This window comes from Chelonoidis abingdonii, chromosome 1 (genome assembly GCF_003597395.2).
Source record: "Chelonoidis abingdonii isolate Lonesome George chromosome 1, CheloAbing_2.0, whole genome shotgun sequence".
Lineage (NCBI taxonomy): Eukaryota > Metazoa > Chordata > Testudines > Testudinidae > Chelonoidis > Chelonoidis abingdonii.
In genome coordinates this window covers 137,685,568-137,707,786 of record NC_133769.1, presented here as the reverse complement: position 1 = coordinate 137,707,786, position 22,219 = coordinate 137,685,568, and the positions used below count along the sequence as shown (strand labels likewise).

Genomic DNA, 22,219 nt, shown 5'->3' with positions numbered 1-22,219 from the left:
GAGGAATTTAAAACACTCTCCATTTTGTGCGCCTGGCTGGAGCACACGCACCCCCAGCGCCGCCTCTGCAGCACAGGCCGCAGGGGGCCAAGTCAGCCCTGAGCTGCCTTCCCCTGGGCTGGCAGTGCCCGTCCCTGGTGTAAGTAACTCAGCAGCACAGAGTGGGTCTGAGAGGCGTTTAAACCGGCCTTAAAAGCAATTTGAAATGAGGGGGTTTCTGGTCCAACCCCCTCTGCTCTTTCTTGTTAAAAGGGGACCTGGCTGCTCTAACACTATGTGGCTCCTATAAAACCTGATTAACTGAGCTGATGGAAGAAGAACGGTGGACTTGTAGTTAAGGCACCATACTGCCATTTGGGCCAGCTGGCTGTAATTCACAGCAGTGCCCCAGCCTTCCCGTTTCATCCCAGGCAGTGGTGAGCTGGAGCCGATTCACAAGAACTGATTGTTAAATTTAGAAGCCAATGTAGGGCCAGTTGCTAAAGGGATGGCCCAGCTTCCCTAGTGGGCAATTTAAAGGGCCTGGGGCTCCAGCCCCTTCTGGGAGCCCCAGGCCCTTTAAATTGCCACCTGAGCCCCATTGCTGGAGCCCAGGAGTAGGGCTGCAGGGCTCTGGGGGCTATTTAAAAAGTCTGGGGCTCCCACTGCTTCTACTGGCCATTTAAATGGCTGCCAGAGCCCTGCTGCTTCTCCAGGGCTCCAGCCACTATTTAAAGGATTGGAGTGGTAGAAGCAAGGGAGGCATGGGCCCTTTAAATAGTCTCCAGAGCCCCGCCACTCCCCCAGGGCTCCATCTGCTATTTAAAGGACCGGGGTGGTAGAAGCAGGGGAGCCATGGGCCCTTTAAATAGCCCCTAGAGCTCGGGGGGGCTCCAGTTGCCTCTGCTCCCCTGGTCCTTTAAATAGCTACCAGAGACCTACTGCTTCTTCTTCCCCAGTAGAAACAGGGGAGCTGGTCCTTTAAATAGCCCTGGAGCCCCCTACTACCCACTTTGTCCCTTCCAAAAACTTTCCTAGTCCAAAATATTGCAATAGAATTAAAGGCATACACCTATTTTTCCTCCCCAAATGTCTCATTAGTCAGTGAGTCAGTACCCATTATGGCTCAGGCATTTAAGGCAGTGACAAAAGCTCCTCTACTCCTCCCTGTTTCTTTCAATGGTTCCTTAGCTGTTCCCCAGGTTTTTCAGCTCAGCCTCCACAGTTCTTAGCCATGTTGTTTTCAGATGACTTTGTTTTTGCTTGTTTCATCTTACTGCTATTCTGGTGATGGAATCACTTTCCATCTGAAGCACATGGCCAATCCATCTCCAGCACCTCCTGGTAATGATGGTGCTCATATCTTCTTGGCTGCACCATGTGAATAGGTCTTGGTTTGATATTGTTCTGGGCGAAAATATACAGAGAATTTTTCTGAGACAGGTAGTATGGAATGAATACAATTTAGACATGTCATACTTTGTCATCCCTGGCATTCCGCACTATAAAGTAATGTTGGAAGTACACAGCTCTGGTAGATCCTGAGTTTGGTTTTGGTGTTGTATTTTGATGATTTCCAGACTGTATTTAAGCTCTTGAAGGTGTTCCTGGCTTTATTAAGTCTGTTCCGGATATCCTGGTTTGTTCCACCATCCTGGCTGTTGGTGCTGCCCACGTATGGGAATGTTTTTATTTTCATTTTTTTTATTTTTCTGTATTGTCAGGTAATCTGCAAAGTGGCTCTTTGCTCCAGTCATATACCATGGTGGCTGTGATACCACCAGCAAAGTGCACAGCGAGACTTACCAGATACCAGGAACTGGTGATCTTTGACTTCAGGGGACGTGACAAAGGAAAACAACCCCAAAGTCTATTTAAAATCTCTTGAGCACTGAATGCCCCACAGTTCCCACCTACTCTTGCTAGTTGAGCCATCAGTTAAAAAACAAACAAACAGGTCACATTCACTGCTGCAAGGAAAGATGGTTCTTGTTTGGCTTGTTATTGCCTTAAAAAAAACCACAGACAAACAATCCAATGTTGTAAATTACCCCAGGGTTTCAATAGAACATAGTAGCAGAGGTGCGTGTTTGTCTCCATCTTACATCATCGGTCATTGTCCTTGCTCAATGCTACAAGTGAATAGGAGCTAGCTGCAAGAATAGACAGACTAAAATCACACATTTAGAATAAAAGTCACAAGATTTTGCCTGGTACAGAAAATACATTGTGAGCTCAGCAAAATCTCCTCTTTCCCTCTTCTAATACTCCAACAGACTTAGAGATTTAAATCACGTATAGCAAATGCTCAAAATCTGAACATAAAGTTTAAACAAAAATATTCATAGTAGCATTTGCATTTTGATTATTTCGTGTTCTGTTGCATCAGAAGGTACTTTACCAGGTGGAGTGGGAGGGAATCTCCAACATGTGCCTTCACTTTGATTTTGCTTACATGGGGTTCTAAAATTGCTAACATTTCTCCCACCAACTTCCTTTCCTTTCCCTTCCCATGCATGCTCTGTTTACATAGGGAAAATTTCTGTGTACTTAACAGGTTTACAAGAGTCAGTTTTCAAAGCCATATTGGGTAAACGAATTGTGTCAGTTCTGCTGGTGAGGGAAAACTTTTCCCCGGCCCTCTCAAGTAATTGAATAGTCATGCCCCATACACAATGGGCACAAAACATAAGCCTAAACCATTTCAGAACATGGCAGATTACAATGTGGAGGGCCTTGCAACAGTGCTAGCTAATTACTAACCCTCCCAAATGCCTCTTGAAGTCAATGGAAGCTGCATGTGCTCAGCACTTCAGAGAAATGCCCCAAGGAAATAGGAGTTCCTTGGTGTGCTGGTTCTTGGGGTACCCAGTACTAAGAGTCACCTTGTTACCTACTGCCCCCAGCATGAAATACCCTGGTTTAGTATTGTGCAAGGCTAAACTATTAAGCCTTGCACTGCATCACCAGCTAAAAAGGGTGGAGTGACAACTCCCCCCTGCCCAAATGGGCCATCACAGAGATACATGATCCTCTGGTGACTAATTTTTACCCTATGTCCTTAAAGTATGCTTTGAATATAAGTAATTTTTTCCTTAAATATTACATACCTCTTACAATGATTATGAATCTTGACAAGTTACAAGCTTTCTGTAGTTACCTTACATGTTACTATTTATGGCTAAATACCCTGTATGACGTGCTTGGTGTAGTGAGTTTGTCAGGTCTGAGGTAAGAATTGTTTGCAAAGAACAGGGGACCCTTTCCCAAGGGGTATCTGCATCATAAATGTATTTTAATAGTAGTATGCAGCTGTTTGACAGCTGCTGCCTTGACCAACATGTTGAGGACTGAATCAGGGACCTCTAGAGCTAAAAACATCAGTCTCTACAGCTTAAGCTAAAGAGACAGACTATATAGCTGAGAACGGTAACATATTGACATCCTCTGTGTGCTGGATACAGAGGAGGACATGTAACATGTACTGTGATGAGTGGGTTACATACTTCATCTGGGAACCCAAAGGCAGAGGAAGTTTGTCCCAAGCATCTGAGGCCCATGCTGCTTTGAATCCCAGACAAGTCCTCACTCAGGGGCCAGGACAGCTATCACCTTGGCTAACAGCAGGCACTGAACCAGGGTTCTCCAGAGCTGAAAACATAAGCCTCTGTAGCATGAGTTGAAGAGTCAGTCTCTGTAGCTGGGGGTTGTAAAGAGCTAATGGGCTTAAAATCTAAACAGACATGACATACAAAGGGTGTGAAGGAAAAGTATAATTATTCCAATTTTTTCAGATGAGGAGCTGAGGCACAAAAGAGACTAAGCGACTTACCCAAGATCATGCATTGAATCTGTGGCATAGCAGGAAAATGAACCCAGATCTCCTGAGTAGCAATCCAGCGGCCTAACCACAAGGGAAAATTGACATTTTTATTTATTTATTTAAATAAACGTTGGATCTCGGCAATCTGAACACAATAGCATTGTGCTACTACGTGTGAACCAGAAAGTGAATTATTATAAACAGAATGTAAATCGTGCCAGTCTAATATCACTGCCTAAGGTAAAGGCAATGTAACAAATAAACAAGCAACACACATGGGTAAAAGTAAATTAGATTTTAAAAGTTCTTTTCATGTTAATAATCTAAGATTTGAGCAGAACTAGGTGAGAGAGAATTTTAAATACATGCAATTTTCATAGTGTCTCCACCATAAAAAGTTAGAGCTACATTCTTCCCTAGTATAATTCTACTGCCAGTAATTCCTAGGGAGGAATTAGACCCAGTGATTTAAAGTCTGTTGGAAATGATGAGTCAAATGCTGCCCCTGCTTAGCATTTTGCTTGTCATATGATACAAAACAGGCATTTCTGGAATACAGGATGCACACTTCAGTATTTCAGCCTTAAAAAGATCAGAATTGCACAAGGCCATGTCTTTTCTGAGAGAAGCTGAGTGGAGCAGATTTTATTTCAACTACAGGCTTTATGGTACTTGAATGATGGGCTGCTAAACAAGGATAATCCCCTCCTCAAATTCCCAGCCAAACAAAGCGCTTCATACAGAGTTCTCTAAACATTATGTTATTAAAAAAACACATTTTTAAGCAGTCGGTTACATTTCATTCCCATTATTTTCAGCTTATTTTATCTGCCTTTTGATAGGCCATTTAATATGTTCTTTGGCCTGTAATGAAATTTGTTGTATAGCACACGCTTGAAAAGAATGCGACAGAGAAGACAAACACATTGACTTTCTTATTTGTTACCAAGCACTTGACCCTGTCTTTACTTCATTCTTTATTTGTACTTATTAGTGTTCTCAGGTGGCTGTTTCTGAAGGCAAAAACATGCCAACTGTTCTTGTCTTGGTAGGTATTCTCTATGGATCATGAGAACGTTCAGTCACTGGAGAGCAGAAAGGAAGCATCTGTGCTTGAATCACGGCCTTGACTCTCAATCTGTGGTATATATTATTGCAAAAAACTCCAGTTTGTGACTGATTCAGGTGAAAAGTGTTTTCTAACAAATCCTGAATTGAGATCAGGCAGGTAGAGCACTGTCTCTGTCTGCTCCTGCATAGGGAATCACAGGTTAGTAGGCACTTTGGTTTAGTGGCAGTCACAGATACATCCCAGGCTGGGCTGGAGTTCTCTTGCTTGGTCTATAGGTCTGTCTAGACTAGATAAATGGTGTGGTTTAAAAACAGGATGGTTAACACATTTTAAAGTCTTAGTGCACACAGGGCAAGTTGTGTTTCAGCACATGATAACTGGAGAAGGGTGACATTCAGTAAACCATCTGAACTGTGGACAACTTTCTGAGGAATGTGGTTGCAGGTTTTGTGATGAAAGTTCTAGGTTCTGATACAAACTCCAGTGCATTCATTAGTAGATTTGCTAAAGTTAGTGCCCCCATACAATGAATTTAGGCTCAATTTAAAGTGAATCTAGACAGATTTACGGTTCCAGATGTGAAGCTGGTTGCGCGTCGTTTTAACACAAAACCAGTTAAGACTCGATGGGCTTTGACTTCAAGGTTTGTCAGAGTTCATTTGATTCTGAAACTCAGAGAGACTCTCAAGGTGTGCAAACCTCCCCTCCTCCCTCCCACAGTTGGAACAATGCTGAAGGAAAGATCCATAGGAAACCCCATAAACGGAAACTTCAGCATTTCACCTAATTCTACTATTTAGCTGAGATGTGTCTGAACGAAAACCCTGGAGTCCAGGGGCGGCTCCAGGCACCAGCACGCCAAGCCCAGGCCTGGGGCGGCAAGCCGCGGGGAGCGGCCTGATGGTCGCCGTGAGGGTGGCAGTCAGGCTGCCTTAGGTGGCATGCCTGCGGGAGGTCTGCCAGTCCTGCAGCTTCGGCGGTAATTCGGTGGTGGGGACGCCGAAGGCGCGGGACCAGCGGACCTCCCCCAGGCATGTTGCCGAATCCGCGTTACCAGTGGACATCCCACAGGCGTGCCACCGAAAGCCGCCTGCCTGCCTGCAGTGCCTGTGGTGGCAAAATACATAGAGGTAGCCATGTTAGTCTGGATCTGTAAAAGCAGCAAAGAGTCCTGTGGCACCTTATAGACTAACAGATGTATTGGAGCATGAGCTTTCGTCTGTTAGTCTGTAAGGTGCCACAGGACTTTTTGCTGAAAATACATAGCGCCGCCCCTGCTGGAGTCTGATTACTCACTTCCCTTGAGGAAGTTTGAATCCAGTTCCAAGATTTGTGACTGAATAGTCTCTGTATGCTGGACCAAACCCAAACCTGTGTGTACTAACACCTTCACAGAAAGCTAGGTCAAAAAATTTTCAACTGAAGAGTTTTCCATCAATAGATGCAGTTTCATCAAAATCAAAATGTTTCACAGGAATGTGTTGATTTCAATAACATTTTTAATGGGAAAAAGCCTAAATGGTTCATTTAGATAAGGTAAAATGTTTTGTTTCAACCTTCTGGTTTTGATTATTTAAGTTTTGACTTTTATAATATATTAAATATAGAACAAAGTATTTCAACGTTATTGAAAAATACATTTCACACAGTGTCAATGATACAATTAAAAATTATTGAAACAAAATGATTCAGCTGTCCTGAATTTAAATTATTTTGGAACTTTTGTTTCACAGGAAGCTTTGAAATGTTAGCTTTTTATTCCAATTCGGAACAACCACAAAACAAACAAAATACTCAAACCCACCAAAAAATCAGCAAAGGTAGATTTTGCTGTGAAATTGAAATTCCAGTTTTTGACCAGCTCTCCCTTCAAACTTTGAGGAAGTTTAGTTCTGAGCTTTACAACTTGGACTCCTACCTACTATTTAAGGATGTAGTTAACTCACTTCAACTCTAATAAATATTTCAGCTCCATAAACTTACAGAAGACCTGGCAACAAATTAAGTGTCAATGTCACTGTTGCACTAAGGGAAAGCAAAGACAAACACATTCCAGAGCAATGAGATATGCAAAAACTTTTAACACAGATCCTGCAAGCAGACCACTGGGCCATTGTCTTCCTCAGGGCTCCAGATGGCTATAAGGGTCTATCCACACAGACCTGACTGTAGGATTGAGGTATTTACTTTTTTATTCTCATCTGCAAATGCATTCCTATTTCACACATTTCAATCCCCTCTCCAATACTTAAGTACAATTGATGTCAGAAGACCACACTTTAGATTCAAACAAACAGCTACATCAGCATGTGGAACTCTAATAGTAGCAAAATTTATTTTCCTTTTTTGCTTGGGTTTGGCATAAAAAGAGTTAATGCATAAGAGCCATCTTCTCTAGGAAGCTCTTGAGTTGTGCCATTATCCCTGCATGCAGGTAGAAAATTCAGGTAGCAATTTCCATTTATATTGTATTGCTACAAAGAACATTCTCCCCCTTTGTTGTTGCTATGTTTACAAATCTCTCTGCACAGAAGATTATAGAGGACCATAATCTCAAAGAAAATAAACAATTGCCAATTTGTTTCCTAAGAGTAAATATTAGAAGAAAGATCTATGAAATACTATTGAAGACAGGAGGATCAGATCTGACACTGACCAGGCTCTCTTTGCTTCCAGAAAACAGCCCTATATCCCTCCCCATAGAGCACATGGAACAACCAGACTTTCTGCAGGTAAGACAATGATATCTGCTTCTTGTGAGATTTGGGGATATCCATATTCATTTATCATTTAAAAATCTATTCATGCATCTCCCCATACCAGAGTCATTATTAAATGATGCAAAAAGTGGTAACAAAGCTACAATTTAATAGGCAAGTAAAGTGTTTGATTCATTGGGAATTGTCCAGAGTAGCTTTAGATACTTTGGATGGTAAAATCCATTTACATTTCTTTAAAGAAAAAAAAAGGTGAGGATTCCTTGCAGCTATTCTTGCTTTATTTATCCAGAATGAGGGAGGAAAGCGGAATTAAAATTAATGCAAAGGAAAATGGATGCTATTATTGTAGCCTAAAAGGAGTATACTACAGAAATGCAGAAAAATTATACAAAGGTAATGAGATGAAAAAACTGTGGCAGCACCTATACTTTAGCAGGCTGAAAAGGTACTGAAAGTGCCCATTGAAATTGAATATTTATATGCAGAAAGCTAGTCTTTGTTACACACGTGGGGCCCAATGCGGCAAACACTAAATATTATTCTTATGAATAGTCTGCTTTGGAACTGTGCTCTTTTTAGCATTTAGTTACAGGCCGAACAAAAGAGATAGTACTTTAGCATTTGTCACCTTATTGCAAATGTGATGCATGAAAATTAGTCATTGCCAGGTCTGAGTGACATTTCAACCTCCAGACAGGTTTAGACCCCAGCCCTGAACCCTGTAATGTACAGAGCCACAGTGAAGTCAGAGAGGCTCTGATTGGTTACTGGGCTCCATCTACACAGAAGGAGTTATAGGATTGGGGCCTTAGCTACTAATTCCTTCTATGAAAAGTGTAAAAAATGGTTGATTGTACATCAACTGCTGTGCAGCGCAGCAAATGTATAAGAGAAGAAAGTACAGCAGAGTTGAAGTAGTAGAACAAGGGTTTCTGCAAGTCTGTTTACTGTTACTATAACTGTGATGGGCCTAATTCTGACTCCCTTCCTGATGTGGAGAAGTACCTTATTCTACAAAAAACCCTATTTATTTCATTTGAGAGTAAAGTTCTATTCATTGTAGTGAGGGAAGAATATGAATAATTTGTTTTGAACCCAGTTCATCCCACTTGCTGCAGTCTTCCTCAAATGGTTCATTTCCCTTCATGGAGGAAAACAGCAGTGGGGAAAAAAATAGGACTCAATAATTGTACATGCCAATCCTATAAAACAAAACAGGCTCAAAATTCACAATAAAATGCTGGAGGGAATGCCATGGTAGCAGGACATTCGCCACTTCTGAGATTGTCCAAAATCAAGAGATACCTGTCTAAAACTGGAAAATTGGTGCAAGAGTTATTTCAGAGTATATACTCCCAACACTGAGTGTTACATGGGGTTAGGTAAATGATTAGGTTAGGATGTACAAAAAATTGAGCACACACAGATATCTATTTGGAATCCTTGTGACTGTAGGTAATAAAGGTATTCAGTAATTATGGCTCCCATCCTGCCATTGGATTCATGTGAGTAGACTGTGCTAAGCCCCATTAACTTTAAAGGAGCTCTGTACAGACATAAGAGTGCATCTGCACTGACCTACTTGCAAGATCAAGGCCTGATGTTGAAAAGAATATCCAACATCAATATGTAGTTCACAAGAAAAATTCAATTATGTGCATGTAACTTTGATGTTTTTAGGTGCAACCAGAGGAATTTTCTTGGTGCTATCTTTGCTGAAAAATTGCATCCTCTTATAATATACATATTAATAGAAAATTATTGCTTTTCTACTGACATCCTTCAAATCTGCACATACAGTCCACTGATTATAAACTAACTGGTGTACTGTAACATCTTTAAAGCTTTTTAACAGGACTGTCTCTGTCTCGGTGTACACTACGCGTTAAACTGAATTTAGCAGCGTTAAACCAAATTAACCCTGCACCCGTCCACACAACGAAGCCCTTTGTATCGATATAAAGGGCTCTTAAAACCGATTTCTGTACTTCTCCCCGACGAGGGAGTAGTGCTGAAATCGGTATTGCCATGTTGGATTAGGGTTAGCGTGGTGGCAATTCGATGGTATTGGCCTCCGGGCGGTATCCACAGTGCATCATTGTGACCGCTCTGGAAAGCAATCTGAACTCAGATGCACTGGCCAGGTAGATAGGAAAAGCCCCGCAAACTTTTGAATTTCATTTCCTGTTTGACCAGCGTGGAGCTCTGATCAGCACGGGTGACGATGCAGTCCCAAATCCAAAAAGAGCTCCAGCATGGACTGTACGGGAGATACTGGATCTGATCGCTGTATGGGGATACAAATCTGTTCTATCAGAGCTCCGTTACAGAAGACAAATGCCAAAGCATTTGAAAAAATCTCCAGGCTATGATACAGAGTCCAGCAGGGACTCAGCACAGTGCTGCGTGACAAGCATAACGGAAAGCCAAAGAATCAAATGACGCTCATGGAGGGAGGAGAGGAGACTGAGAACTCCAGCTATCTCACAGTTGTCATAAGTAGATAGGTAAGGGTTAATTTCTTTTACCTGTAAGGGGTGGACAGGGGAATCAAGCACCTGACCAGAGGACCAATCAGAGACTGGATTTTTTTTAAAGTCGGGAGGGAAAGGAACTCGGGGTCTTTTGTTTCTCCCGGCTATGGATTGAAACAGCTTTTCTGCTAACTCCAATCTCCTTTCTAATATTCTACTATCAAGTGTGAGTACAAGGAAACCAAGCAATAGGCTGTTATGTGCTTTGTTTGTATTTCATGGGTGTAATTGCTGGACTGGTTTAAATTGGCTATTTTTGGATCAGACTGTGTATTCCTAATTCTTATAAGCAAGAGCCTGTAATTGACATCTTAATGCAGTGGGTTTATATTTTTCTGTATTTTCTTTCTTTTTATATAAAGTTTCTTTTTAAACCTGGTTGAGTTTTTTGGTTTTCTCTGGTTAAGCTACAGGAAAGGGGGGTGGAAAATCTCTTTATGTTAGCTTTACTAGGTTTGAATGCATCGCCTTAGGAGAGGTTAATGGGCCTCTTTGTTTGCATTCAAGGAGTTAAGTACTGTATCGTCCAGGCTCTACCCAAGGAGGGAAGCTGGGGATCAGATAATGAGGAGACAAGGGGAGGAACTGTTTTCCCATTGAGATAGGAGACCCAGCGTTCTGGGTCTTGGGGGTCCCCCAGGGACGATTTTGGGGCTTCAGTGTACCAGGCACTGAATCCTGGTTGGTGGCAGCGCGATCAGAGCCAACTGGTAGTTAGCTTGGGGGAGTTCTTGTGAAGCCCCCAATTTTGGATGCTAAGGTCCAGATTTGGGACAGAGGCTTTATCACAACAGTCCCCGCAGTCTCCAAAAAGCATTTGCATTCTTGGCTGAGCTCCCAATGCCTGAAGGGTCAAAAACATTGTCCAGGGTTGTTCAGGTATATCTCGTCAATTTACCCCCCTCCTCCCTCGTGAAAGAAAAGGGGAAAAATCATTTCTCGCCTTTTTCAATGTCACCTTATGTCTACTGCATGCTGCTGTAAACGCGGTGCTGCGGCACTGAAAAGCAGCATCCCCTCCCCTTCCTTTCCTGATGGCAGACAGTGCAAAATGGTGGAAAACCGTCCTCATCATCCCATGAGTGCTCCTGGCTGGCCTCGGTGAGGTCATCCAGGGGTACCTGGGCAACAATGGGAATGACTACTGGTCATTCCCGGCAGACAGTGCAAAAGGATTGAAAACCATCCTCATCATAGCAACTGGGCTGAGCTCCATCAGCCCCCCCTTTCATGCTAATGAAGATTCTGTACTGCCTGGACTATCATTGCAGCGGAGGCTGCTTCCCCCTCATTTTATCTCACTAAAAGTCAGTGTTCTTATTCCTGCATTCTTATTACTTCATCACACAGATTCGGGGGGGGGGGACACTGCCACAGTAGCCGGAGGTTTGGGAAGAGGAAGCAACAGGTGGGTTGTTGCAGGGGCACCCCCTAGAATGGCATCATCATTTCTGCAGGATCTCTGGGGCTCTGACCAGAGCGGCTGTGCTCTCTGGTTTTCTAGTACACTTCCCTATATTCTAGGCAGGACTGACTCTATTTTTAGACAAAACATAAGAATGGAATGACCTGGGAAGTCATTCCCATTTTTGTCCATGCGCCCTGGCCGACCTCAGCGAGGCCAACCTGGAGCACCCATGAAGCAGCCGACGGTACAAAAGGACTGAAAACCGTCATTGCCAATTTCCAATGACTGATAAACATCATCACCAATTTCTAATTGCAGACGGTGCCATAGCTGGTAACCATCTCTTTAACCTTGCAAAGGCAAATGAATGTTGCTGTGTAGCACTGCCGTACCGCGTCTGTCAGCAGCATCCAGTACACATACGTTGACAGTGACAAAGGCTAAATGGGCTGCATGGTTGCCATGCTATGGCGTCTGCCAGGGCAATCCAGGGAAAAAGGCCGCGAAATGATTGTCTGCCATTGCTTTCACGGAGGAAGGATTGAGTGATGACATTTACCCAGAATCACCCGCAACACTGTTTTTGCATTGAGATCTCAACCCAGAATTCCAGTGGGTGGAGGAGACTGCGGGAACTACGGAATAGCTATGGGATAGCTACCCACAGTGCAACACTCCGGAAATTGACGCTATCCTCGGTACATGGATGCACACCGCCGAAATAATGTGCTTATTGTGGCCGCGTGCACTCAACTTTATACAATCTGTTTTAAAAAACCAGTTTATGTAAAATCGGAATAATCCCGTAGTGTAGACATACCCTCTGTCTCTCTGTTTCTCTCTCTCTCTCTCTCTCACACACACACACAAAGGAGGAAATTATGGAGCAGAGCAGATGTTTAAAAAGCGGGTTAATATTTGCAGGGCAGGTACATGAAGAAGTGCACTGACTCCAGCTGCTCCCTGTTAAAATGTGAGCATATATAATGTCAGACCTTCTACAAGATCAAGCATAAGCAGAAAAATCCATACAAACTGAATTCTTAGTCTTGTGGAACTTAGAGACGGAAAAGACCAATTAACTATTCAGTCCATCTGATGATATGTGCAGGATGCCCCCTCCTCCAGTCATTGCCCATTGTTATTGGAGCTAAACAAATAAAATAAAATGCTTTTTGAAGAAATGAAGGGGGTGAGAACTTCCCATATTTGATTGCTATGCAGCAGAAATAACTTAGATACGTAATCTGTAGCTAATAAGGAAAGGAAATATATGTGTGGCCACCAATTCATTCAAAATATATCAGAACACTAAACCAATCCCTTTCTTCTATGCTAAGTGTAACAATGAACCTGAACCAGGTGGGAGACCTCTCTGCTCTCAAATGACTGAAATATTTGCTTTTTCCAGAGAGAGAACTGGAGTGATTCTGCTAGGATCACCATTATTCTGTATTTATTCACACATTAAAGCCGTCTGCAGTAGTTTGGTTTAACAGGACGAGCAAGGGGCTGACTCAGGATCACTTTTCTGAATGATTAAAGGCAGAGTGTATCTGGGGTGCAGAAGAACAGAAATTCATGAAAGAGACATTAAGAATTTCAACAGTCTCCCAGGGACTCATCTTGAGAGAAAAGAAAAAAAAACAACAAAAAAGCCCTACAACATGTAAGTCAGAAAATGGCTTAGTCAAGCAGGATCATGGGAACAGCTTAAAAGAAACTAGTTCCTTTTCCTGGCAGTGTTGCCACTTCTCAAGAGATTCTCTCTCAAAATGTTGGCTAGTCCCCAGTGCTTCAGGCTGGAGAACAGGCGCTTACTAAGCCGATCACATTGAGGAGATGTTTCTGTTGGTGGCAGTAGCAGAAGTGCTGTTTGTTCTGGGTTTGGCGTGGAAGTCAGATTCTCTTTGTTCACCCACTACTTTTTACAAAAATTGCTGGATTCGACGCTTCCCGAGTCTTCTGATTGATCTGGAGGAATCTCAGAAGAGGGGAGCCCAGGTGCTTAAGATTTACACAGAAGTCACAGCCGAGCAGTGCAGCCGCACCTGCTGCGTTCTGAAGAATGGTAAGTGTTTATTATCTGCTTCTGTGTATAGCCTATACAGTCTATATTAAAAATATATTACCACACATGAAGAAAGTTAATTTTAGGCTGTTTATACATCATTTAATCATTATTCCAAACAGTAAGAATGCAAAAATTTGGCTATATTTTCAGGATAGAAAGCAAGGACATATCTAAACTATTTCCTTCCTATCTCCCACCTTTATCCTTATAGAAGTGAACTTGGCTACTTGAACTCTTTGGAAGAGCAAACTGGAATGCTGACATTCTTAGATAAGACTAAGAGTAGGGTCTGTCTCTCTTGAACAATGGAGGAATATATATTTATTTAAAGGTTAATGAAATGGAAGAACTCTAGATTTCCACTACAACACTGGTTTCTTGGGAACAACGTGCCAACAACACTACTGTTTAAGTAAAGGAGACCCACAACATCCTTGGGAGTGATTCTGTCACCAGGAATCAGGCTGACAAGACCATTACTCCCTAAGTAGTACTACTGATTTCAATAGGACTACACTCAAAGTAAGTTACTACTAAACCTAAGTAGGGATGGCAGAATCAGGCCTTCATTTGAAGTAAGTTAACAAGACTGTAAACTTCTTGGGGCCGGGACCATCTTTTTTATTCTGTGTTTATAGAGCACCTAGAACAATGGGGACCTGGTCTTGACATTTTACAAATTATGAAACAGACTCAGAGCTGTTATTTGACTTGCCAAAGGTATATAAAAAGACAATATTAGAGATGGAATTAGAACTCAGGAGCTTCTGATTCTTAGCCTCAAACCACATGATGACTGTACTGCTTCTCAGTACAACTGCAGAAAGCTAAAGATTCAGTTAGGGTTTCTGCATTTGGCATTAATAGGACAGGATGCTTTGTTAGAATATTAGCCTTGAAGAGGATTAAAGCAGATACTGGAAAAATTGCATAGCAATAGTAAAAGCAAAGCTTCCCAGTTTAACTTTTGAGAATATTTTGGATGACCTATTGGGGGTAGGCATCTGTGAGGAAAATTAAGTGCCTGCATCATAAATTGGGAGGATTTGGATATCAGCAAGGGGCATTTGGGGAGGAGTTCATTTGTGTACGAGATACAATGACTAAATAGTTTGATATAAATGTAGGAAGATTTTATCCCAGATTAAAAAAAACATTCTATATACTTTGCTTGCATTTTGTATGTCTCACTCAAGAAATTTCCACTAAAAGATATAAAATTTGGACTAGATTTCTGAGGAAGATTGGCAATGGCACATGGAACATTACAACACAGTCACAGGTTCAAATATGGTTCTGTTATGTTATAAACAAGAGTTTATCTATTACTGTCTGAAATAAGCTTAAAAAACACTCTAGTTCCCAGTAGACAGATCCACCACCAAAACAACCATTACGAACAACCATTACAATTGGCAATCTCATCAAACAGGCAAGGACTGAGTGGAAATGGAGGTTCAAAAACAAAAACAACACCTTTGGTCCATTCAAAACAGAGTTTTATGGACATTGGCAAAAGTGGCACAGGGAAATATACTCCCTCATTGCCCATGCTGCATGAACATGCTTTTGTTTCCAGGACTCTCAAAAACAGTAGGTTTAACAAGCATTAAAATTACAAGATGAAAAAGCTAAAATAATTAGAACAAACTAACTTAAAGTTGCCTGCTAACTCTCTAAGGTAATGGTCTTGCAATATTTGTTGTTTCCCTACCAAAGAATCCTCATCCTGACCAAGAATTGTGATTGGGGCAAATTAATTAGTAAGCCCATTCAAATCAGCTTCACTTACTTTAAGCATAAAACAAACATACATGTTAAAGGGTATCTAGACTCTAATATTCATTCTTTTCAAATGAACATAGACTTCTTTTTGTGACCTTCAGTGAAAGAATGTAGTGAAATTTGCACATGCTGAGTAATGCGTAAAAACAATGGTGCTTTTAAAAGAAAATTTTGAGATAAAAACAGATGCCTACCTTGGCTCCTGAAAATCTTCCATACATAAGAAGTGTGAATGTAAGATTTTGGGGACTAGGTCCTTGCTTTGAAATAATATGTCCATTTAGCACTCCTATTTGCAGGTATTTTGTGTTCTTAAATAAGACATACTTTAACCAGGAAAACTGCAGAGTATTTGATGCATAATAGTACTAAGAGAAACAACATATGCTGTCATCATAGGCCATATTAGTGCTCTTAATAATGTACATCTGCCTCTGAGGGTAAGGGTACAGATTGCTTCTGTAATTAGTGAAAACTGAAGAGTACAGTTGAATCTAAGGTACAATTATCAACATCAACAAAAATATAACACTTCTAGTTTTTAAACAATGACTCTATACAAAGTTTGTACTCCTAGATTATTAGAATTTGTAAAGATACTGTGTAACTGCAAATATGTTTTGCAAGCGTGCATTGGTTCCAGCTTCCCAAAATACCCATGGTGTTCACTTTACCTCTATATACCTGATCTTTCAGTCTTGAACTTCTATTGAGCATAAACTGCCAAGCATATTGTACATTAACTATTGTGATGTAGATTACTAATGTCCACTAGTGATCAAATATTGTATTAGCCATTATTCTACAAGAAATATTTGAAAAGCCATTTTCATGATGTTTGCTTACTATTCATTAAAACTGAAAGAGAAAATGGAAAGGCTTATTGGTGCTGAGAGCAGTTTTCTGTGTAGTCAGTCTTACAAATGGTCAGTGAATCTCAAGTTCTTTTACACATGGAGAAAACCGTTTTCTATGCATGACCTATAATGATGCCTAGAGCACTCAGAGAATGGATGAAAATATTTATAGAGTGACTGAAGATGGCTTGGTAACACTGTGGTATTTATGCACCAGGTCTGGTATGTGTTTGAGTCTTATTTAAAGACTGGAACAAAACAGAGTCAGAATTTTCTATGAAGCCTGTAGGATTATCCTTCTGTCCTTCACACAGAATATTTTCTGTTATTTTCCTAATGACAGTGTTCATACTTCCTTGCACCTGTCTTTTATTAAAGAACAAATGTATGCTAACCACAAGCTTTCATCAGTCTGATAACTCATTGGAGGCTGATGACAGTTGACTAGAATTAGATATAGACTATGAAGAATGACCTCAGACAAGGAAAACTTGCTAATTATTTTCTGTTTTTGAGACCTGATCATACCTCCTTTTGACAGAATTTTCATTATCATTTTAAAGATACTCAGCTGTTGTTTATTGATTTTTCTATGTTGTTTCCAGTTGGGCAAAGAAAGTTTTGGTTTAAAACCCAAAGTCTGGTCTATTTTTGCTGTAACATGTTGTTTGTAATTAATTATTTCATTTGGAAAGCTGGTGTTTTTAGGTTTATCATAGACAAATCAAGTGCATATCCTGAAACTCAGAAATACTTAATTTTTAAAAAATATCATCTCTTTTACTGCACTAACTTTGCTTGTCTATATTGACGAGCCTATTACCAAGTAGTATTTTGATTGTATTATTCTGATGTAGTATTTAGGCTACTAAATGAAAAAAAATGATAAAATAACCAGAGAAAATATTAAAAGGCTGGTTTTGGTATATTTCAACAACAAATAAATATCTTCCTCTTTTTCCACTGTAGATAACTGAAAATGCCTTGTGAGAGTGTAAATACATGGGCAGGAGAGAAGTTGTGATTTTTCCATGATTATCCATGGAAATGGTATTAACAAAATTATTCCAAAAGCTAGTTCCCTGTTGGACAAAGCACTGGGGTGATTGTTGATATAAACATCACAGTAATGTAATACATTTATTACATGCTGTTTTTTTCTGAATTATTCTGTATGGATTCAGTATAATATTAAAGATTTTTGTTCTTGCTGCAAAGGATATACCTGCACTGTAATTAAAATCAAATTCTTTTACATCAAAAACCAGAATCATTCCAGACATGTTTTTGTATCAAGTGCTCAGCTCTATTGCTGCATGTGTTCTAAGCAGAGCTATGCTAACACATACCATAAGCATATAATCTGGAAAGCACGCTACAAAAACAAATGATCCAATTCAAATTCAAAAATATGGTCAGCATTTTCTCATATGCTCTGCTAATAGCCAGAATTAGTAGTAGAAGATACCCTTCTTAATTTTTAATTTCAGTCATAGCTTCTTTGCTATAGACTCTGGTTCCGTTCCTGGGCCCTGAATGCAAGTAGCCCTGTTTAGCTCAGTTTAGTTTAGTTTGTGGCAGGGGAAGAGGAGATGAGGTAAAGAAACTATGATGATGATAGCAAAAGCTAACAGTAATCTTACTGATGGTAAGTAAATCAATGCAGTGAAGGAAAATTAGCTTTGGACAAGATGTTTTGCTTTTGAACTATAAGATAGTCTTACAGGAAATCCTGCCAGTGTTCTGAACTGCACCTGACTAATTTAATGGAAAGTATTTTAGCATTAGTATTAGACAAGCACGTGGGGCAAAATTTGCAGAAGTGCCTAAATGACTTAAAAGCCTAAGTTTCATTTTCAAAAGTGGCTTTGGTACTTAGAAGCCCAAGTCTCAAGGCAATGGGATTTGTGCTGCTAAGACATCTAAGTACTTTTTATTATTTTGTCCATGGACTTTTTTTTTTGGCTGATAGATCTGAAATCCAAATGATAGTGTATCAGCCCTGGAGTTGTATAGACTTAACAGGTACACACTTATTGTTTCTCCCACCCTCCCCCAAAAATACAATATTGCACTGTCAAAAAACCAAAAGAAGATGGCTGGTTTAGGGGATAGTTAAGGGGGTAGGCCTCGTGCTTGAATGCAGTCCATCTCAGGAGTGACCAGAAGGAATTGCTATCTGACAGCTTTTTAATAACCTGTGTGAAATGAGTAAGTGGTCTCAACCTAGTTCCTAATGGACAGTCATCCATGTCACAACAGCTACCATCTCAAAGTCACCCCTGCTGGCACCTTTAGAGGTCCAGAACCATCTCATCGGTAGAGGTGGACAGTCCAGAACAAGGTTGAGACACAATGGAAGGAGATGTGTGGAGAAGCTTGTAATACCACTGGACTGTGGCATACCTATTGTTCTGTGAACCATGAGAATGATCTGCAATGCAGATAACTCAACTTTCTCTCTGCCCGCTTGCCCAATTGTAAAATGAGAATTAAAAATTCTTATAGTACTTACCACACAGGGTGCTGTGAGGTTTAATGAAAGTTCGTAAAATGTTCTGGTTTAAAAGTGCTGTGTAACTGTCCATGATTAGAACTCGTTTGATGTTAAACAATAGAAATGAAAGGCAATGTGCCTGGGTCATCATGTCCACACAAACTCTGTTTTACTCTTTTCTCATTATAGTTTCCTGTAACCTGGCAGTTTTCTACTTTGAAACTATCCATGAGAACATTAATTGCCTGCACATTTATTGTCCAGCCTTGGAAAGCTGCATATTGAGGGCTAGAACCAATGTCCTTTTGTACAACATCACAACAGGTAACAATGTATTATGCACACACAGGCTGAAACAGGCCAGAGATGGGGTAATTGACTATCATGTCAGTTCAGTCATTATGTTAAGATGAGGGGTGGACATCACCTTATTTCATTTGAAGCACAGGTACACACGGTAAAAGTGTCTTAGGGGCTTTTTCTTTGTCTACAACAGTTATAAACTAACTTGTAAATTGCATTTACTTACATGTATGTGTATATTTTATTTCCTCCCTTTCATTCCAATATTTGAAAGATGAACTGAAAATGCACAGGTATTGCTGTGCTTTACACTTTCAGATGTGAATTTAATGACTTTTTTTCTCCTTTAACAGGGACTGATCCGGATCTTCTTGTTTTTGAAAAATTGTCTTATAAGGATCCAAATACCCGTTCCTCTTTTAACAAATGGGAAAGGCAAAACAGCTCCAGGACTGCTGATTCAGAAAAACGTCGACACAATAATGTCACACTGAGGTCTCTTCTACTTCAGTATCCATCTTCTACCACTAGCCAGGGCTTGGTAGCAAATGATAGTCATAGCCACAGTGCAAGTGGCTTGATCTCAAATACCAAACCAATCACACGTTCATGGGCAAGGTCTCTACCCTTGGATGACCATTTTGCTAAGGAGATGGATTTGACTTCAGAAAGTACAGGTTTGACATCTAATTCAGATAAAAAGATGTCTGTATCCACTAAGATGTTATCTCACGTGCCCAGTCCTGCTCACCTAAACATCAGTCAGCAGCACTTCAATGAAACCAAAGGATACAGTGGCAGGAACTACACTTCAGATAATGAGGGTCAAAGACCTGTTTGGGTGGCAGTGGATACAGGTGCCTGGTTTGTCCCTTTGGTGCTTTGCTCTTCTTTCATCTTCCTTTGCTGTTGTACTGTTCTTCTGGGAGCTGGGCGCTGCAGAAAGAGGAGAGGTCACTATAAGCCAGTGCAGAGAGGAAAGGGAGGGTCCAGGCAGTACATAAAATATACTCTTGTAAAGAGTAGTTTGTAATAGCAGATACTGAAAAAGTAATAAGGAGCTAAATAACCTGCATCACTCATGTTGGTGGAGAAAGAGGCAGCAGCCGTATTTAGTGAAATACCTCTCTCAGCTTATTTCTTGAGGGTTTCCCTTTGGAGATTTTGAACTATTTTTTGGCAGATGTCTCAGCAGCTTTTGATAACAGTGTCAACTAAACATCCTGTTATAATTCTCTTTTTACTACCCACTGATCCAAAGAGATATAGGGCCAAATTCTAGTCACAGCTACATGCTCACAACTTCCACTGAACTTAGAGGTATTTCTACATACCTTTGTTTATAATTTGATCAAAAGTAAAGCTAGAATCCTGTTCTAACCTCTCTGTAGAGACAATGGGCTTGATTCTCCACTTCCTTTGTGTGTACTCTTCCCTGTCTTACTTTGTATAATGTAAAGCAAATGTAAAATGCAACCATATCAGAAAAGCAGCATTTTACACTTACTTTGCCTAAGTTTTTATGGAAACAAAAGGTGCAAGGTTATGGAGAAACAGACCTAGTTACTTTTAGATCATTAATATCCTGAACATCCATACCTTTAAAACAGTGGAAATTTAGAGTTTGAAAACATGTAGTTATCTGCTTAACCATCCAGAACAGGATTGTTCCTACTGTGTTTTTAAAATTATTCTGGTGATGGGACTTCCACAATCTTTTAGGTCTTATTATTAGGAAATGTACTTTAATATTTAGCCTATATTTTCCTTTGCCTGTTGCAGCATTCTCTATTGCCAATTCCCTTCTAGGCATCTCTAGCACCATGCTCTCTGGCCCCCCTCCCATCCTAGATGCCAACCCTTCTTTCACCTCCTCCCAGGCCAATAGTCCTCCAAGTTGGTCATGCTCTCCTATATCCTACAAATGTCAAACACCCCAAAGTTCCTCCTCCCCCACAAGAAAATTGACTGAGTCTCTTGAATAGCAAAACACACATTTAACTCTTAATCGTCTCTGGGCTACTGTTTCCATTAAAAGGGCCTCTACTTCTGTTCTCAGAGTAAATCCCAGAGGTTGAATCTTTTGCCTTTCCCTTGGCAAAATGAGGATGAGATGTTTTAGCCAGACATTTGTCATTTTCCATGAAACACTGCCCTCTTGCATCACCTCACACACATATTTCTTGTCCTTATCTGTGTGACCGGGATCCCAGTGCGGGCCAGCTGTGGTCACTCAAATAGGGTGAACTGCACAGAATGGGGCAGACAATCTCCCCAAAGCTGGTGGATATTGCAGTACTTAGCATAAAACAGCTTCTTTATTACCTCACTGGTTATTCAGAAGTCCAAAAAACACAGTTCCCTTAAGCAGGGGTTCCCAAACTTGGTTCACGGCTTGTTTAGGGTAAACCACTGGCAGGCTATGAGATGCTTTGTTTACCTTAGCATCCGCAGGTACGGCCGCTCGCAGCTCCCAGTGGCTGCCGTTCACCATTCCCAGCCAATGAGAGCTGCGGGCGGCCGTACCTACGGACGCTCAGTTAAACAAAGCATCTCATGGCTTGCCGGGGGCTTACCCTGAACAAGCCACAAACTAAGTTTGGGAATCCCTGCCTTAAAGTGATCCAGCCTCAGGCCTCCATCCAGGTACCCAAATCAAATATATGAAGAAATAAGATTTTCAGAAATCATCATAAAAGAAAAGGTTCTACCAATCCCAAAGGATCGGACACATTACCTCCCAGGTTAATGAATGTTTCAGAACTTACCCAAATGCACACTACATCCAAATCTTATTAAATAAACTAAAATTTATTACAAAACAAAAGAGAGAGTAGGGTTTAAAGATCAATATACATACAGACTGAGTTCAGTTCATTGAGGTTCAGATTCATAGCAGAGATGGTGAGCTTTGTAGTTGCAAAGAGTTTTTTTCAGATATAGGTTATAGTCCAATGTCCAAATATATTCAGGGCGTGCCAGCATAATTGGGACCTTAGGCTTATGACTCAGACTTCCCCCGATGAAGAGCTAAGAGTATGGCTACACTTACAGCTGTACAGCGCTGGGAGTTACAGCTGTCTTCGTACAGCTGTGTAGGGAAAGCGCTGCAGTGTGGCCACACTGACAGCTACCAGCGCTGTAGTGTGGCTACATTTGCAGCATTT

General features: G+C 40.9%; 1 protein-coding gene across 2 annotated transcripts; it reads left to right on the top strand.

Moving 5' to 3' along the window:
• The first annotated feature begins 111 nt into the window (after window positions 1–111).
• On the top strand, window positions 112–21,439 carry MANSC4 (MANSC domain containing 4). 2 transcript variants are annotated; one of them, XM_032783981.2, is made up of 4 exons: window positions 7,551–7,606; window positions 12,948–13,607; window positions 18,939–19,073; window positions 19,406–21,439. In XM_032783981.2, exons 2-4 carry the CDS (start codon window positions 13,379–13,381, stop codon window positions 20,083–20,085), a joined length of 1,044 nt encoding a protein of 347 aa, XP_032639872.1. In that variant the 5' UTR covers window positions 7,551–7,606; window positions 12,948–13,378; the 3' UTR covers window positions 20,086–21,439. The 2 variants fall into 2 exon arrangements, 1 of the variants encoding a protein (XP_032639872.1); XR_012656760.1 differs by lacking the exons at window positions 12,948–13,607; window positions 18,939–19,073; window positions 19,406–21,439 and adding exons at window positions 112–139; window positions 9,791–9,925.
• The last annotated feature ends 780 nt before the right edge of the window (window positions 21,440–22,219 follow it).

Bases quoted from the DNA above. Each gene is read 5' to 3' on its own strand.
- MANSC4 (XM_032783981.2), top strand. From the start codon at position 13,379: ATGTTTCTGTTGGTGGCAGTAGCAGAAGTGCTGTTTGTTCTGGGTTTG. The intron at 13,608-18,938 runs GTAAGTGTTTAT...TTCTCATTATAG, and splicing joins CTGCTGCGTTCTGAAGAATG to TTTCCTGTAACCTGGCAGTT. The intron at 19,074-19,405 runs GTAACAATGTAT...CTCCTTTAACAG, and splicing joins TTTGTACAACATCACAACAG to GGACTGATCCGGATCTTCTT.